This window comes from Paramormyrops kingsleyae, chromosome 14 (genome assembly GCF_048594095.1).
Source record: "Paramormyrops kingsleyae isolate MSU_618 chromosome 14, PKINGS_0.4, whole genome shotgun sequence".
NCBI lineage: Eukaryota > Metazoa > Chordata > Actinopteri > Osteoglossiformes > Mormyridae > Paramormyrops > Paramormyrops kingsleyae.
Window position 1 is genome coordinate 962,402 of NC_132810.1, and position 19,072 is coordinate 981,473.

General features: G+C 48.6%; 1 protein-coding gene across 11 annotated transcripts in view; it reads right to left on the reverse strand.

Annotated features, from left to right (window-relative positions):
• LOC111857680 (serine/threonine-protein kinase MRCK alpha-like) overlaps nucleotides 1-19,072 on the reverse strand; it is a 73,737-nt gene that overhangs the window by 14,084 nt on the left and 40,581 nt on the right. For 4 of the 11 annotated variants that reach the window (XM_072699015.1, XM_072699011.1, XM_072699016.1 and 1 more), the window contains exons 6-22: nucleotides 13,742-13,835; nucleotides 12,353-12,553; nucleotides 11,071-11,319; nucleotides 9,954-10,033; nucleotides 9,194-9,354; nucleotides 7,980-8,102; nucleotides 7,726-7,859; nucleotides 6,705-6,947; nucleotides 6,494-6,604; nucleotides 5,357-5,601; nucleotides 5,167-5,272; nucleotides 2,898-3,022; nucleotides 2,127-2,232; nucleotides 1,879-2,027; nucleotides 1,257-1,348; nucleotides 1,030-1,106; nucleotides 16-54 (exon numbers count right to left, since the gene is read on the reverse strand). In XM_072699015.1, coding sequence (XP_072555116.1) covers nucleotides 16-54; nucleotides 1,030-1,106; nucleotides 1,257-1,348; nucleotides 1,879-2,027; nucleotides 2,127-2,232; nucleotides 2,898-3,022; nucleotides 5,167-5,272; nucleotides 5,357-5,601; nucleotides 6,494-6,604; nucleotides 6,705-6,947; nucleotides 7,726-7,859; nucleotides 7,980-8,102; nucleotides 9,194-9,354; nucleotides 9,954-10,033; nucleotides 11,071-11,319; nucleotides 12,353-12,553; nucleotides 13,742-13,835 — 2,335 coding nt within the window. Of the gene's footprint in view, nucleotides 1-15; nucleotides 55-1,029; nucleotides 1,107-1,256; nucleotides 1,349-1,878; nucleotides 2,233-2,897; nucleotides 3,023-5,166; nucleotides 5,273-5,356; nucleotides 5,602-6,493; nucleotides 6,605-6,704; nucleotides 6,948-7,725; nucleotides 7,860-7,979; nucleotides 8,103-9,193; nucleotides 9,355-9,953; nucleotides 10,034-11,070; nucleotides 11,320-12,352; nucleotides 12,554-13,741; nucleotides 13,836-19,072 lie in introns of all 11 variants that reach the window. The other 7 variants (XM_072699010.1, XM_072699006.1, XM_072699013.1 and 4 more) reach the window with 4 other exon arrangements.

Below are 19,072 nucleotides of genomic sequence, written 5' to 3' on the forward strand. Positions count from 1 at the left end.
GACATGGGAGCTTACACGTCTGCTTTTGGTGGCTGGATAAGAGGCCGGGGAATGCTTTTGCACAGAGAAAAGGACGGAGACAGACATGTGGGGGGAGGGGGGCAGAGAAGAGAGACAGAGAGAGGAGGAGGAAGAGGGAAGATGCAAAAGACATCCATTAGTACAAAAGGCTTACAAGCGAAAGTGAAACATGAATCCCAAACTTTTTACTTTGGAAAAAACTCGGGAAAAGTCAGACGGTTCAAATTTGGTGATGAATCACCAACTGACGATTTCTAATACAGTTTACCAGCTATTGGCTACTGGGAGCTAATGGGCATGTGCAGTTTCAAGGAAGTGACCTAATTAGCGGCTAGGTCGCTAACAGCACCCAGGCAACATTATATAAACGGATGGTTAGGCGGAAGGAACTGGGAAATCAGGAAGGTCAGACAGGCAGACAAGCATGGCGCAGCCCGTCAGGAACGCTCCATGTCATTTGGGCAGAACCTGGAAGAACAGGTAAGCTGTAGGGGGATAAAATCGATGAAAATGGGTCTCTATCAGCAGAGAGACAAGGCAGTCCTGGAGACCTTCCCGCAGTTTAAATTTATGTCTTCCCAGACTTCTAAAAAATAGATAGCTAAGAGTAACAAAAACAGAAGACAGGAAGTGAATTTAAAAGCCCGGTAAAAAGCGCTGAGTGAGAGATCCTCGCAGCTGTAGGCTACGGGCACGGTTTGGTGTGCCGTGCATGTCAGTTACTAAGGCACTTTAGCTAACCCGCGTTACTGCCTGCGAAGTGTACTTGCAGAGTGCACATGGGGCTCTCCCAATGCATTCTGGGTACTTTAATGCAAAAAGCTGAAGGAAACAAACATTCTGGCAAAACTGCACCTGCAGCTGATACCGTACCGATGAAACGAATGATGTCAATTGATTTTGTCTGAGACATTCAGATTCAAAAAGGATTCGGAGAAACAGACAAAACGCGTCAATACGTTTCTAAAGCAGAGTGGCGGAGGGACATCGGAGAAAGACCGGCCTCACCTCGAACTGATCCAGGGCCGAGGAGGGGGTGTTCAGGAAGGCCAGCAGGGAATTATGGGTACTTTGGAGCTTCACACCTGCAGGCAGAGCATGAAAGCAGGTGAAGAAACCAGAAACCTACACGGTACAGTGCAGGGTGCAAGGGGGCCACAGTCTGCAGCTTAGGGAGGAGGCGTGGCATGGGTGGTGGAGGGGGGACGCTCCTCTCTCCCCCAGGCTGCTCTCACCCTTCCCCGTCCGAAGCTCCTCCGTCTCCTTCTGCAGCTTCTCAATTTCAGACATCAGCTCCTGGTTCCTGTTCTCAGAATCCTGCAGCTTGCTGGGAGAGGAACAAAGCCAGTGTAAGATCATATTCTCACTTAATTGGCCTTCGCTGCAAGATGAGCCGCCATGAACCTGCCAACTTTAACCTAGATTTTCTGGAAGCATTCAGAAATACTCATAATTCTAGTGCCTGGATTCGGCCAAGACCAAAGGGATACAGGAGAATTAGGATTAAATTTGCAGCAATGTGGGTCTTTGTAAGCAGGATGGGGGGGTTAACTTCTCTGGAGGCCCAACGCCAACACACTTGGGGATCCCCTCAAGTGGGCCACTATTTTATTTTTTTTGAAGGAGTAACAGTTTTGATAATAGATAATAATAATTCAGCCAACAGGGCTTACAGATCGCTGGAGGGGGGGGGTTGTTTGTTCAAATTTGCCAATGGTGGGGTATCGCAAATCAGTCGATTTAACATCAACCTTGTTTCTCCCTGAGGTGGGGTGGGGCCCCTGATTTTACCAGGGCCTATGCATTAACTGGCCCCTGAGCCGGCGGGAGTTAGCGATAGCGTTAGCATTAGCGTACCACTCTGTGGACATGCTGGACGCCTTGACCTTGTTCAGCTCGTCCTGGATGGCCTGCTTGGCCCGGATCTCGGCGTCGAGCGCGGACTGCAACTCCAGTCGAGCCGACATGTCCAGCTTGGCGAAACGGCGCATCTTCCAGGGCATGTCCTGCAGAAAAGAAGTGCGGGGGAGGCGGTCTGGGTCACGGCCGGGGACGGGACGCGGGCAGCGCAGGACGGGATGGGGAGGGCGCAGCAGGGCGCTCACCGTGGCCCTAGAACCCAGGCTGGTGCTCCGCAGGCTCTCCAGCTCCTCAGTCATCTTGGTGGCCAGCGCCTGCAGGTAGCCTCTGGCTTCCTTCTCGTCACTCACCCTGGGGAGGGACACGGAGGGACGTGCTCAGTGGGGGCCTGGGGGTGCTCCGGCACACTGCCGAGCCGTGTGGCCAAGGGTAAGATGCCATAGTTATATTCAGCAATGCGCATTGCGTCACGCTAAGAATTTTCATACCTGAAAACGTTTGACGTTTTAACGATAAAAGTAATCGGTAGCACTTTCATTTAAGGTCCGCTTCTTCATCATTTGTTGATATATTAATAGATAAAAACTTTCATACACAGGTAAACTGGGAAATGTATGACAAACATGCATCGTTCACAGCTTGTAAATCACTTGTAAATATAACACAATGGGTTAGTAAGCACTCAGAAATTAGTTATAATTCAGCATTTACAGGCTCTTTATTAAATAATGTGAGGCATGTTTGTGGTACATTTCCAAATTTGACTTTAAGTGAACCTTTATTTACTAATATATTACCCAGTAATAGCTAAGTAGGGGACTATAAAGTGTTACCAAATACTCATTTTCAAATAAGCTGATTGACGAACAGTCGCATAGTGACAGTTGCATATTTTAGCATAATTTCAACAGAAATGTAACAGCATTTACTGTGTCACTGCCCCGAAATGGACACTAGGTGGCTCCACACAAAATCAAAGCACAGAAGCCGCCTCAGAGTGACCTTGTGTCGCTCACCACTGGATGATCTCAGTGATCTGGGCCTCCCAGTGGGCCACACTCTCCTTCTTGTCGGCCACATCCCGCATCTCCTCCTCCAGCTGTCTGTTAGTGGAGCCGAGTGTCTCCACCATGGACGTTATCTGGGAAATGGGGTGGGGCCGAGGGCGGGGCTAGATGATTACTCAGCATCAGCTGGACCACCATAAGTTTACACTGAGTTTCACTCTATCCATTTATGGCAGTTAGTTAAATGAATAACTCACTCATAAGCTGCCAAATCCCGAATACATGTCAGACGCCTCTAAAATAATAATAAAAATCAGCATTTCTGATAATCAAAACGATGAGTAGGGAACTGCCAGAAAGAATAGCTTCCCAGCGAGTAGAACCAGCGATCCAGATTCCTGGTGAAGGTACTTTTTATGGTTCTAACTAATCCTTAGCAGAAATAACAATCACGTGGATCAGAAACAACACAGTATCGTTAACAGCATGAGAAAAGGAATCAGTGCTCCATCACAATGATCTGATTCAGCAGTAACATCGGCAAGACGTGGGTCAGTATGTCAGTACGAGATGCAACACCAGCTCCGTACTGAGCACGCATGTACAGATGCAGACAAACACAGAGTTTACAGCTTCCCCTTTCACACATGACCTGGGTGTCCGATGTCCCTGCTCATATGACTGTGGTCAGTTTACTAGGCCAGATCAATAAATTGCATTCCCCACTGATGCGGAAAATCTCCATTTATATTGTCTGGATCTCCCTGTCACTTACTGGGTAATGGTGGGTGGGAGGGTCATATCACCAAAGTAAATAACCCGGCAGTAAGTAGGCCCCCCGGGCATGAACGGGACGCCAAAGCGAGGACTTTCTGCTATGTGGGACGATGGGGGCTGATAATAAATCACAGAGTCGCCCTGTCAGCCCGAGGCCACGGACCCGGCCGTCTAGGAACCGATGGCGTTCGGGCACAGGCCGAGGCGACCAGTCCGCAGACCCCCATGCGCCCACCCCCCAATAATGTTTAAAATGGGCCAGCAGGGTGAGTCAATCCAGGTCCACCCAGCCAGTCACAGTGTGACACATGTAATTGGAGTTAAATACAATTCCACTACTGCCATCTTAATTCTTTTCAGACATAGACAGATAAAAATAAATATATTCTCATGGTTTAACCAACCCTCTTTCTAGTGACCTAAACCTTAGAAAATGCTTCCATACAGCACTGCAGGGAAGATTTATACTGCAAGCAACAGTTAAATTAGAAAAAAAGTGACATGGCTAGATTAATTAAATTGGTCAATTAAAGCTAACATTTAAATATTTAAAAATAAATTAGCTTTGCGGTAACAATAAAAAATGGGGAGAGATTTTTCAAACCATTCGCTGGAGAACATTGAGCTGCACATTAGCAGTTTGAACAAGAAAGACTCTGTGGCAACAAACAAGCTTATTGGTTTTAAAGCGTATCTTGGAGACCTCAGCTTCCCCAAAAACCGCATGCTTTATTGCATCATTTTATCATGATTTTCTTCCATCCAATGAAGCAGACTAACTGCATAGCAGTTTCCACTCGTAACGTAAATACTGCCTGAACCTTGGGAAAAGGGCAGGGAAATGGATAAAAAAAAAAGGCTAAAGGGAATAAGAATGGTCAGAGAGGGGCTAAAATTAGGCAGAGATTTATGCTGCATTGGGACACACTGCATCCTCAAAGTATGCCTTTGGAACCTGGCCATTATGAGGTCACAAGCCACGGCCAATCACGGTTACAGCAGACAGTCATGTGACTTCAATAGACCTGTGAAGTGAGGGGGCACAACTAAAGCAAGCAGGGTGGCCTAGAGTGCTCTTCCTCAACTGGTGGGTCACAGCCCACCGGGACCATTGTTACCGGGTTGCAGAGTGTGAAGTAACAAAAAAAACAATGTATATATACACTTTTTGTTTTTTTAACAATGCATGAAGGCATTGTGCTACTGTTAACAATAAATAGAGCATAATGCATTATTTTTTTTAATGAAATAAATTTGGGTTGAAATTTTTAAAATTGGGGTTATGGCCAAGGTAATATGCGAGTCCCGAGAGTTGAGAACCACTGACCTAGAGAACGGAGGACTGCGAGCTGGCCCACCCTGGCTGATCTGCTCTACGTGAGTGCGATTAGCATGACAACCCACCCGATTTAGTGCTAAGAGATGTCATTTCCTGCTTTACAGAACAGTACTAAGGAAGGACAGCCGGGAAGAAGCTTGCCGGTTCCTGCCAGAAGCTCACCTTCTCCAGCTCCCCTGACAGCTTCTTGTTCTCCTCCGACAGGAGGACCCTCTCCCTCTCGTACTTCTGCTTGTACTCGGTCTTGAACTCCTCCCGCTCGCTCTGGCTGTGGGAGGCAAGCCGCAGGTTGATGGAGGTAAGCTGAGGCAGGGAGTGAGCGTGTCGGAGCAGTATTGGATCACGTGCGCACCTCTCCCGCCGTATCTTCTCCAGCTTGTCCTTCAGCATCATGATCTCCTTCTTGAGGGTCAGGTGCTGGGCCTCAGCGTCTCGCAGTTCCTTCTTGAGACCCTTGAGCTCGCCGGTGTGCTGCATCTCCCGCCGGGACAGCTCCTCCTCATAGGAGGCCACCTTCTTCTCCAGCTCCGTTCGCAGCCGGCCCAGCTCCTGGTTCTGCTCGGAGGCCCCCGCTCCTGGCGCACGGCCAGCCTGCTTCTGCCACCACGGAAACGGGGTGCAGAGGAAAGTACGGCCATGAACGCTTCCTCCTTTACACTCGCGGGGGTGAGGTAGAGAGGCACACCAGGACAAACAGCCAAAAGGTGGTTTGGGGGATGTGTGTGCCTCAGCCTCAGCCTCACTCGGGGTTTTACTTACACAAAAATGTTCTGAGGGCAAATGATTGATTCAGAGAGAACTAATCAGATTGCAGAGGAGGTGGGATCAATACGTCTGATTTGTTGGTCTGGTTGCTTGGACCCACCTTTTCTACAAGCTGATTGGTTATCTCTCCAAATCAATAATTTTTCATTCTGCCCTCAGAACATTTTTGTGTAAGTAAAACTCCCACGAGCGTGTGTGTCCCCCAGCGCGCGTCTCCCCCAGCGCGCACCAGCAGGAATTAAGGCGCTCTGGGTACAGTGTGTGGCTCAGTGGGTTAGGGCTGTGATCAGAAGGTCACTGGTTCAAATCCCAAGGCCGGCAGACTGATGCTGCTGTTGCCCCTCCAAACCTCGGATTGCTCTACGCTGACCAAACCTGAGCTGTGATCCCCAAGCTTGGTCTTACCTGTATATGTGGACGTGCGTGTCATGGGGTAAGCATAAAGTTTTATTCCATGGGGATCAATAAAGTATCACTATTTTGTTGTGCAGCTACGAATATCTGTGTCTACATGGCAGGACCTGAACATGAGACATTGTGGGGATCTACTCAAATGGAGGGTAAAGAAGAACTCTACGATTTCCCTAATCAGATAATTAATGTCCACTTGGGGATTAATAAGCCAGTGTTCGTTTTCATAAGCTTCTAATGTTAGCTTGTTTTGGGAGTAATTCCTAACATTACTTAGGTGTCAGCAGGAGTCCCCACAAACACAACTGTGTACCTTCAGCACCTCCAGTTCCTCCTCCAGCTGTCTGCTGAACTGGTCGCTTCGCTCCTTTAGCTTCTTCTCCTTCTGCGCCTCCTCGCTCCTCTCCTCCGCCTGCACCTCCATCTGGGGGACCGGGCCGAGACCACCAAGCCATCAGATCCGTCTCCGGCCACGGCGAAAGGGGAGCGACCCGGACCCCCCCTCCACTACACCGGCTACCCACCTCCTTGCGCGCCCTCTCGGCCTTGCGCACCTCCAGTCGCAGTGCCTCCACCTTTTGCGACATGCCCTCCAGCTCCTCCTCGCGGTCACGGACCTGGCGGGAGAGCCGCTGCTTCTGGGAGCGCAGCTCCGTCACGCGCTCGCTCATCTCCGAGAACTCCTGCATGGCCAGCTTCCTCTGGCTGTGTGCCTCCTTCAGCTCCTTGGCCTGTGACTTCAGCACGTTGTTGGCCTCCAGCAGCTCCTGTAACAGGGCCCCCCCACACGTATGTCGATACAGGGGGGTAGCTAGAAATTCTGGGCCCCCTGAGAAAAAGTGACCTTGGGCTCCTATTACGTCACATAACTTCTGCGTATTTAAGGGCCCCTGTAAAGTGCTGCCACCCCCCCCCCCCCAATCAGCCGGGGATCATGCATGAAACCTCAAGTGGTACCTTTTTCTGGAAATTTATGAACTTCAATAAAATATTAATAGCAGCAGTTAAGAGTGGTGAAAGGGTTGGAATGAAGGAGACCAACTGCCCCTTTGAAGAAAAGATGATTTACCTTCCCACTGTGAAAAGGGCTCTCCTGGGGGGGGGGGGGGCTAAGTGATAGGGGTATCTATAGCTCGGTGTGAAAGGGATAGCAAATGGGAGGAATAGCTGGGTGATGCCGGCCATTGTGTTGACCAGCTTCACCAGTAAGGGGTTTGAAGGGAGTCAGGCTGGGAAAAGGCCTGGATGAGATGGCAAACAGTGTCATGTGACACAGGAATGCAGGGAAAGACCAGGAGATTTATCTGGGTGTAGAGTTTTTTTTTTTTTTTTTTTTTAAAAAGGGATACAGGAAAAATGTTGGGTCTTGAGAAAAGCTACACTGGGAATCCAGCGTGGGAATCAGATTTTGTGTATTTTTCTAGGCTAAGGTGAAGAGAACCCAGGGTAATATGGCTTGTTTACCTCATTCCAGGTCTTAGCAACCATATTTTTGGTCCTGGACTGAAAGTGCTGGAGCCAAAACAGTAAGAAGCATTCTATTACCTTCTGAAAGTCATCCTTCTCCTGGTTCATGCTCTTCACCTGCTTCTCCAGGCCTTTGATGTGCTTGGAGGACTCCTCCAGGTCCTTGTGGGCTGAGCTAGCCTTCTCCAGCTGCTGCTCCAGCCGCCCAGAGTCTGTCACGCACACAGGGGGAGAAAGGTGAGGGAGCTGGGGCACTGAGGATGCTGTGGCCACTCTCTCTGACTCCAGACGGTCATGAAAAAGACCGTGTGGGTATAATCCCAGAATGATACCTGCTATTTGTTTCTTCAGGGCCTCAATCTCCTCCTTCAGGCTTTGGATCTCGACCTCCTTGCTGGCCGCTACTGGTCCATCTCCGCCGGAGTGTTGTAATGCCTGGACGGTCTGGGTGGATTCTGTGGGACACAGCGGCGTCGGTAATGACCTTGCTCCGGGACTCGATACCAGCGAGCCAAAAGGTCAAAGGTTCATCTGTTCCTTCCTGGCCCTGTTTCCTGACCTCAGAACACAGGATCGTTACATTCATAATATGGTGCTTCCAGAGCAAAGGTGTCAAACTCAAGGACCGTGGGCCGAATACGGCCCCCTGCCTCATTTCATGCTGCCCAGGTTGTAGGAGGGACCCGAAAGATTTATTTTTCCCAGTTATTACAGCAGCATTTTCAGCTGTAGGTAGGGCCCCCACCTCATAAATTCAGCCCTGAAGATAACCATGGTTGAACACAATAAGGGTGAACAGGGTGGGACTGGAGGACCAACCAGGGGGTGGGACTGTCTTCCCCAGTGCAGCATGAAATCTACTCTGAGGACAGTGGGAAGGAGAAGGAAAGGTCAAGCTAGCTGTGCCTGAGCTCTCAGCACATGTGAATATCAGAGGACAGCCCCCCCCCGAGCCCCTGAAGGCTCTCCAGCCCCCCCCCCGAGCCCCTGAAGGGTCTCCAGCCCCCCCCCCCGAGCCCCTGAAGGGTCTCCAGCCCCCCCCCGAGCCCCTGAAGGCTCTCCAGCCCCCCCACTGACACTGTCTGTTTGCGCCCCCCCATTTCCTTCACGGTGTATCTGCCTACAGCCTTGTCTGATGCCCACTGCAGCGCTGAATGAATATAATACTCAGCTGCTCGTGCTATTCTCCCTATTGGGGTATCAACATCAATGTAATTAAAGTTAATGCAATCAAAAGAACACAATAACACATTATGAATTTAACGCCAACATGTTAATGCATTAACTTCTGACAGCCCTATTCACGTTTAACAGGTATTGTTAACCATTATACCAGCAATCGCTTTTGTTCAGCACCATCAATCTTCTGCAATTCGTTCCGAGGCTGGTCTACATGGGGAAAATCATTAACCCATTGAATATTCAATTGGGTCCAAGGTGGCCTGTTAACTAAAGCGAATTTGACCCTGATCCAGAACACCAGTGTGCTGTTGAGCGAGTTACATACATACGCATATATACTGTATCTGCGGCGAATAAGTCAGACCTTGAAGCTTGCGGCTGAGCTCCAGTTTCTCCTGCTCTAGCCGCCGCAGCCGCCTCTCATACGCCTCCGTGGCCAGACTCTCCTCCAAGCTGCGCTGCACTCTCACGTCCATCTGCGCAGGCACTGCAGACTCGCGCAGGCAGCCCCGGTCCGAAAGGGCGCTAATTTGGAGCGACGCGTATGTAAGTGAGTTTGCCCTGTGACAGTGTTGGATGGCTCAGAAAAATTTAACAGCGAAACGATTCAGAGTTTACACAGCTGTGTACCTATTAAAAAACTCTACTAACTCGTCCTGATCAATAAATCTACTAAAGGCACAGCATTAACTAAATAAATTTCCACCACGAAATATTTTAAAAACTGCATTAAGATCTCACCAGGTCTGAATTACTCTGTTACACAGGAGAGGTTTATATATTAAAAATAAGATATACACATACATAAATAAATAAAATCGATTAATGCCCTTCACTTGGTTGAGGCAGAGGGCATCTATGTTTAATGAAGAACCCCCCCCCTCCCCGGTCTACATTTACTCAAAGCAGTGATTCTCAATCCGCTCCCTCCCAGACAGTCCATGTTTTTGCTCCCTGCCAGACAGTCCATGTTTTTGCTCCCTCCCAGCTCCCAAGCAAAAAACGTGGAGCGTCTCGGGGTCCCCAAGGACCAGGATGAAAAACGACTGATTTAAAGGCACTTCAGCGGCTGGCTTGTGGAGAGGAAACGCTGGGAATCAGCCGAGGGCCTGGGGATCACTGACCAGTGGCTGGTGTAGGTGAAGCCCACGAAGGGGAGGTGATGTCCGGAGAAGGTGGTGTGGGACGGGGGGGGCATGGTGTCCTGACAAGCCAAGCAAAACCACAGCTGTTACACTCACGCTTCTGTAGAAAGCAACATACAGGAGAGGCAAACTGCACAGTGCTAATATACATGCTGTCAAGGAGTCAACAAGGCATGAGTGCAGCTAGGCTGGGATTCCAGTGAATGCCCAGAAACGAGAGTATTGGAGCAACAGCTACACATCTCCCTAAAAAGAAAGAACCTGATAAGACTACTGTTTAAATCATAAGAAACATGAACATTAAAAACTGCTAGAGTACCCATGCATGATACTCCTCAATTCAGGTGACATCACACTTCATATAGCACTCTTCCAAAACCAGCTATCAATACATGGACGTAACGGCAGTCCGTCATAGCTAGTCATGCACGGACGTAACGCCAGTCTGTCACAGTTAGCCACGCACGGACGTAACGCCAGTCCGTCACAGCTAGCCACGCACGGACGTAACGCCAGTCCGTCACAGTTAGCCACGCACGGACGTAACGCCAGTCCGTCACAGTTAGCCACGCACGGACGTAACGCCAGTCCGTCACAGTTAGCCACGCACGGACGTAACGCCAGTCCGTCACAGTTAGCCACGCACGGACGTAACGCCAGTCCGTCATAGCTAGCCACGCACGGACGTAATGGCAGTCCGTCATAGGACGCACACTCTAGGAAACTGGCTGAGGACATATTTTTAAACTATTGGAGGGATCTGGAGTACCCAGAGGAAATCCCCACAACGTGGACAGCACATGTAAACCGGACACACGGCAGACGAGGACCAGGAGAGGGAAGTGAGCCACCAACTGACACACAAAGCCATCGAATAAGGACAATGCATCAAAGATATGCTAATAATAGCAGCAGTTGGGCTATTTATTGTTCTCTATTTATTCTTATTGTCTATTAATATTTAAAAGTATGTATTGTGCTACTGTAAACCTGCAATTTCATTTGGGATTAAAAAAGAATCCATCCATCCATTCATCCATTCATCCCCTGAGTAAAACAAGGTGTGGTAACATTAAAGCGAAAGCGGGCAGCGTACCGAGTTCTTGAGGCAGTCGTCTTCCACGTCGAAGTTGGACGTGTCCGACGGGCTGCTGACCTCGGGGATGTAAGGGGCCTCGCAGCTGCGGATGTTGTCCCAGTCGATGCCTGAGAAGAAGGGGTGCCGCTTGAAGTCCTCGATGCCATTCTGGCCCAGCCTGTGCTCCCGTGAGCAGATGAGGCGGCGGATCAGGTCCTTGGCGTTCTCAGACACATCGCTGACGTGCGGCGGGAACTGGAAGCGCTCCTGCCGGGAAAACGCCGCAGTGTGTCATGCGGTCTTCAGTTTGAGGGCTGCACCCTGAGACACCACAGATATAATACTGTGCAAAAGTCAAAGGAAATGTGTTGAATATTTATCTGGGGCGTAAAAGGTGTATTTTCCTCAAAGAAAGTAATTAGACAAAAGAATATATGCAAAGGCATGGTTGTGCAGTGGTTAGCACTGTTGCCTCACACCTCTGGGACCTGGGTTCGAGTCTCCGCTTGGGTCACATGTGTGTGGAGTTTGCATGTTCTCCCCGTGTCGTCGTGGGGTTTCCTCCGGGTACTCCGGTTTCCCCCCACAGTCCAAAGACATGCTGAGGCTAAATTGCCCTTAGGTGTGCATGTGTGAGTGAATGGTGTGTGAGTGCCCCCTGCGATGGGCTGGCCCCCCATCCAGGGTTGATCCCTGCCTCGAGCCCATTGCTTCCGAGATAGGCTCTGGACCCCCCGCAACCCAGTAGGATAAGCGGGTTGGAGAATGGATGGATGGAATATATGCAAAGGACAACAAAAGTGGTGATTTTATTATTTTTATGGTGGAGGGCATAAGAGGGCCCATCCTTATCATTAGCCAATCATATGCTTTGAAGTAATGAGTGACAGGAGTAGGGGTACTTCAGGGGCCAATCAGCTTTTCACCTGAGGTCCCTGCCCCTGTGACCCCGCCCCTGGTGACACTGCGGTTAAATCAGTATATCTGATAAACCAGAGAAAATCACTTCAAAACAGCTAAACAGTTTATATCCTCATTCATCTTCTGACCATTCTGCCATACAAAAATCATGGTTTTATATGAAAGTCAATGGATCAAGGCTTCAGAAAAACACTGGTAATCCGACTTCTTCATGCAACCTTGTTTAGAAAGATGACAGGTGACATTTTACCCACAGTTCCTCGCCCTTACTGTGTGTTTCAGGAGTACTGCCTGCATGAGAACTAAAATCTCACAGTAATCGTTACAAACATGTTCATTGCTACCGTCCCCCCTGGTTATGGAATGAACCCCGGCTCACCTTGTGGTTCATGATCTTGCCGTAAGTCTCCACCAGCGACTCCGCATAGAAGGGCGTCTCCCCGTACAGCATCTCGTACATGCAGACCCCCAGCGACCACCAGTCGCACTCGGGCCCGTACTTGCCCTTGCCGTCCTCCATGGCCTGCAGGATCTCCGGGGAGATGTAGTCCGGCGTGCCGACCGCCACCGAGGACTGGACCTGCCACGGGAGGCAGATGGACTGGCTCAGGAAGCAAATGAAGCCTTATTTGCCCAGTATGAGAAGAGAATTCACTGAAATGCGTTTCATTACTACACTTGATCTTAGCCAAAATTTAAAAGTGATTATTATTTTTCCCCTTCCTGCTTCTGTTATATTTTTATTTATGTTTTTGCAATTAAAAGGTGAAAGAAGAAAAAAATGAAACTGCTTGTAAGACAGATGAACGAATATCAAGGCTGTGGTTACATGTCTTGTGTTGCTGTGTAATCACTTCTTCATTTATCTGATAGGCGACTTCACCCTGCATTTATTTCATTTATTTTCCCCCTATTGTCCTCATGCTGTCTGTCCTGCAATTTCATTACATATCCCATCTTGCTCTCTCTTTAAATATACACACAGACATTCTGCTGACCCTGGGATTTGAACCAGCGACCTTCCAATCTCAGGCACAGTGTCCAAACTCACTGAGCCATGTGCCACATGTGATGTTACGATAAATGCATAAGGAGGAGATGGAAATGAGCGATTAAGTGCCGTTTTCCCCGCATGACTTTACATAGAAATGAGGGAAAACAAGGTTAAACGATGCAGGACAGTTACTTTCCGCTCACAATCAGAAAGTCATTCTAGGGTGTCGTCTGTAAGGCAGTACTGCAGCGCAGCACAGACCAGACACACCAGGAGTAAACCAGCACAGACTGGGGAGACCCGACTTTCTGACATTCAGTTTTATCCAAGCAAAGCGCGATAATTAGGGGCTAAGCGTCTGGCTCAGGGAGCCAGCAGCAAAATCACTGGTGACTCGGGGACCGGAACACGTGACCTTCTGATCACATACAGAGTCCTAACTCAATGAGCACCATACCATCCGTGCACAGAAAGCAGTGCAGCCCAAACCAGTCTCTCACACTGGGCCATTAAAAACTTAGACTGGTTTCCACTTAGGGATGGGAGAATTTTGAGGGTGAAGGTATAAGCTCTTATGGCTCGTTTGCATGTGTTTGCATTAGGCACAGACACATAAACGGAGTCCTTCTTCCCCTAACAGCTCTAAAGAGGGATTTCACTCCACATATGAGGTGACTGAGCAGCAGGTGAAGCTGGGAGGCTCGTCTGCCCACCGCAGGCACTGCTCACTTCCAAAGCTTTGGCAGAAACGCCGTGAACTGGGTCGGGCCTCACCGTCCCGTCCTCCGTCAGCTTCAGGCAGGATCCGAAGTCGGCCAGGCGGATGTGGCCGTTCACGTCCATCAGGATGTTGTCCGGCTTGATGTCCCTGAGAAAAAAAAGCAAATATCTGCATAAAAACAGTGATCCAGCACCCCTAATACATACCGGAGCTTCAGGTCAGCACCCAGCTAACAGGGAACGTCCCCAGAATCTTTACATAACGTTGGCTGAAGTTCTCAAAGTGGGCAGAGAACGTTCTTACTGTAATGATAATAAAACGCTATTCCCAAGATTGATCTCTTAATATTAGCATAATAACATTATTTTAGCGTAATTAATGATGGAAAATTTTATAATCAAAAATATTTTATATTAGAACTATATGTGTGAAGGTGTTATCCAGCCTGGACCTTACAGGTGTAAAGTGCAGTGTTTCCTGCCGCTCTAACACACCCTTTATTCCTTCATACATTGTTATTCTTAGTTGTAGTAGCGGGATAACGTTCTGGGAACATCCGAAAAATGGACACTGAACGTTTCCAAACTTTGTCACATTCGGTAAATGTTCCTAGAACGAAAAATCGTTAGCTGGGTATGCACCAGTATAACATGAACACAGGAGAGAATTCTGGTTTGTCAAAGAACTAAGCAAGTGAACAACTTCCCTTGGGCTTGCTGGCATTCCAGACCATTAAGAGAAAAATCTGAACAATCCAGTTCATGGAAAACCCTATTAGGGAAAGTTCGTGGCATAAAACCGGCCACCGAATCACTGAAATGCGGATTAAAAGATGTTACAGATGTTCTTAAAATAACCTGCCATTTAACATGGCTTCAGAAGACCAACAAGAGGCCAAACATAGTCGTAATTCAGTCTGAGGTGGGCCTGGGGGTATTGTTACCCAGCAGACACCCTCTATTAAACCCCCAAATACACTCTGGAGTCAGAGGCGAGGAGATTCTGTCACAGAAGAATTAAGCACCGTCTGACCACACAAATTGACAGATGTGGGACACACATTTCTATTCAGCAGAGACATCCGTTCTTATGTCAGTGAGGCAGAAATTCCTTTCTGAGTTTCAGGATGGCATGTTTCCCTAAGACCTCGAAGTTCACGTCACGGACGGCACGCCTCGCCGGCATCTGGAAGCGGCTCACGTGCGATCAGACGGTCACGTTCGGCCGGGCCGGTTCGTCCAGCCACTTACACGAGGCGGCACCTCTGCTTCCACCACACTAAGCGGCTGAGCATTAATCTATGGCCTGACGTGACAAATCGCGGATCTACGCACCACAATGCTTTGTGTGAATTTCAGGGCCTCGCCCGCAGCTTAAGAGATGCTGCATGATTCAAACGGGGCACGAGAGGCAACAAATCCATTCTAATCTCAAAGCCTCGTGCTGACTCAACACTTTTGTACACGACATACAAAACTCCTAATACTATTCAGTCTTGACATGCTTGTACACCGACTTGCTATTTTTGTCACTGGGAAGGCTTCCAAACAGGCGTGAACGTGAATCAGGCCGACCAATGGAACACTGAGCTTGTGACACTGGGAAACAGGCATCCCACAACAATCCCAAAAATCCACATGGCCTGCGACCACTCCCACGGGCGGGAGGAACGCGCGCCATATCTACGCCACTCCCCTCCGAGAGGCAGAGGGGCAAACGACAGAGTGCTTCGAAATTAATTGTGTTTAATAACCGTTTAGATTTGGATCCCTTCACATCTCTGGCTCATTACTTCTCCCCCCAGTCGGTCTGCCTGGCACCCTCTCCCCCCCCTGAGAGTTTAATGATCAGGTGAAGTATGGTAGCACACCATGGTCCCTAAGGAGCAGACAATCAGGAACCCAGATGAACTCAAACTACTTGAAGCTATTTGATTACAACATATTCATTATAACTTAGTCTTGCCTTATTCTGAGAATACTTATTTAAAAAAATACAAAATCTACACAGCTTAGATAAGGTAAAATAATAAAAGACGACTACGATCAGTACAGCCCCGCAACTTAAACAGTGAGAAGCACAAAAACATGCAGTAATAGAAGTACGCCAGTAGGTGGCTTCCTGCTCGCATGAGAAGTGTGCTGTCGGCCAGCAGGAAGTGCAAGCCCATGAGGAGATGACGACAGACAGGCGGCACTTCCTCTGCCAGCAGGTGCGTGGAGCAGAGTTCTGTTCTGGCTTGGGGGGGGGGGGGGCGGTGTTCAGCCACCTTGCATCATCTGGACAGATCCAGTGAAGCATACAGACAACCCCTCCAGCAATATCTCAATTTGGGAGGTGCTGGAAGATCACAGAGCCGAAACTGTGGCTGCAGAGGACATCGGACACAGATTAGCAAAGCGACCTGCCTCCGTTTGTCAAACATCAACCTCGTCGTGCTACACATAAACACGAAGTAACAGCCATTGTGTGATTATAACAAAATAACAAATCAATTACCCTGCATAACAATAGCCACAAAGACAAACCCGAATGAGGCACCGTTTAACATCACAAAGCATCCCGACCCACATCTGAGGCCCTTTTCAACACATATTCATCTTAAACAGTTCCCGTTTCTGCTGGGGACTGAGGCCATCTGGCTGCCTGCGAGGACGTCTTGGAAGAGCTCTGCGGACCGGCCCGGAAACAATGCAGGGGATGGCAGATTTCCCCAAGGAGCTGCCGTGCGCCCCGACGCCCCCCCCCCAGGCAAGTACGGGGATCCATCAATCGCTGCTGCGACTGCCGAGCTGTCAGTGTCAAACCTCAGGCTGAAATACTCAATAAACAGCTGGAATCTGCAATGGGATTTTAAAAATTATAATAATAAAAACCTTGCATTCTGCATTATGAATTCACAACCACCCCTCATTTAGCAACTACCTCAGTTAGCAACCACCAGCAAAATTTAATTTAAAAAGATAATTTTCCGACCAATGCACGCATTATCAACCAAATTTCACGTGCCTGACAACAACGTCCACCACAGTGAGAGAGATCTCTCAAGTACGAATGTACAAAATGCTGGTAAAAATTTAAAATGTCCACGTCATGAAGGATAAAAAAAGGGAGTACGGAACGCAGAAAAAGTCGTAAGCACAGTCACAGTCACACTGAGGCCACCGTTACTTTCTCTTAACTCCCATTTCACTTAACTAAATGGCATTTCGAACACGACTTGGTCGCTAAAAAGGAGAGGGTGTATTTAGTATAAAACATCAGCAACGTGTGTACAACATTATTACTTGAAAGCACATTTATGGTACCAGAATAAGTCTTCATTCTACATTTCGGCTGAAGCGACGTGCGTACTCGTTTGTACAGAGATAAGGGACAAACGCAAGGTGTGTTAATGTAGCCAGGCCCAGGTTGGTGCATTGAAAGCCAATCGATAAGTTAATGAATGAATACTGTCTCAGCCGGTGTGACTACAGGAAGATGGAAAGAGGGGAGGGAGGGAGAGGGAGAAAGAGAGAGAGTGGGGATATAGGCCTCCCCACATGGAACATTAACGGCAGTGAGCAGAGGATGGTATCCAGCTGCCGGGAGCTGGCAGACGTAGGTCGCCCCCTATGGGTGGTCAGGGACATTGTCAGCCTGTGACCCTTAAGCCCCTCACCCACACGCTATTGACAAACACAGATATGATGCCACACCCCCAGCCTCCCCACTGGACACCATTCAGGCTCCCAGAGGGACTTTCAGCATCATAAATCAAGCCATATTAATACACTGGGACGCATCAGCATGAAATAAGCAAAGACCAAAATTTAATGACTGCGCGAGTGACACTCATAATAAATACAGCAGTCATAAGTGACATTTTCACATCAGTGTTTAAAAAAAACATTTTGACTGGCGAAGACTGTCAAATTCACAAATGTATACAGTTTTATAACAAAGATTGTTAATATCCTTGTTAATAACCATTATCGATGATTTACAAAGGAAATAAATATCGAGGACATTATTCAGAGTGACAATTATGTGTAATATCTTCTGTATTTGTAGCGATCGGTCATCTTCTGCCTATGCGGTAATTGATCAAGCTGACAGGGATGAAGAGCCTGGGAGATTAAGGGGGTCCCAACACAGTGGGGGGGACAATCTCCCATTAATGCTAACATCTGCCACTGGGCTTGTGGCATAACCCCCCCCTGCCTGAGGGCATACATCCCTCCCCACCCCAACCCCTCCCTAGAAAATGTGGCTCCCAATTCCCTGGCAAAGTACTGCGGATGAGATCTCCTTCAAATGTAACCATAGACCTATCTCTCTGTGCCCCCACCCACCCAGCATCCGCTTATCCTGGTCATGATCAGAGCTTGGGGCATAAGAGGCAGGGGTCCACCCCGGACAGGACGCCAACCAGTCACAGGGCACAAACGCTTCAGAGATGCCAATCAGCCAAGCTGCATGCTTTTGGACTGCGAGAGGGAATCTGCACGACCGGGGCCAGTCGTGTCAACTCACACTCACAGCGGAGGCAGAGAATTCAACTCAAGTCACAGGAGCCTTTCCCAGCATGGAAGAGTGCTGCTTACTGACATGCCACAGGTTAGGGGAACGACGGCGTGAAAGAACATTCAACAAAAGGCAGACGCAGGAGAAGAGAAAAATAAAACACCCAAGTTTGCTATAGAAGGGCTTCTGAGAACATCAGAGCAAAATCAAATCACAATACAAAAAAAACAAGCTACTAGTCATTTCTGTGATACGTTCCCAACAATGGCCAGCGGCTGTTGTTGATCGTACCAATTAGCATCTAGATGCGGGGATGTTTATAAGACGTCCTGTCTGGATGGTTTTGCTTAGATAACTTTGTTTACATTCCTGCGATAGTGCTTAGCAGACCGTGAGGGGAAAGTGAACGCAAGATAGATGCACGCTACCCCGGCACAAACCCGCACTGAAAACCCAGCATGCAGTGCTGTGCCTCTTTCTTAACACCCCTCTCTTCTCGAAAGTAGTCGCAAGGACATAGCCAATCAGAGCGGTGAAGGGCACAGGTGACAGAGCTGGGGCGTTCGGCTGCTGGTGGCCTTAAAGGGACCTGCTTTCCTGACATGGGAGGACACGCTGGGGGAGGGGGGGGGGGGATTTAAAGCAGCTTCATTCAGAGAAAGCACATGTCACATTCCTTACAGCATTTACATTTCGACAAGTCATTATACAATATTCCAATTGGCAAAAGCAGGTGTATACAATACTCCTATAGGCAAAAGTTGGCGTATACAATACTCCTATAGGCAAAAGTTGGCATATACAATACTCCTATAGGCAAAAGTTGGCGTATACAATACTCCTATAGGCAAAAGTTGGCGTATACAATACTCCTATAG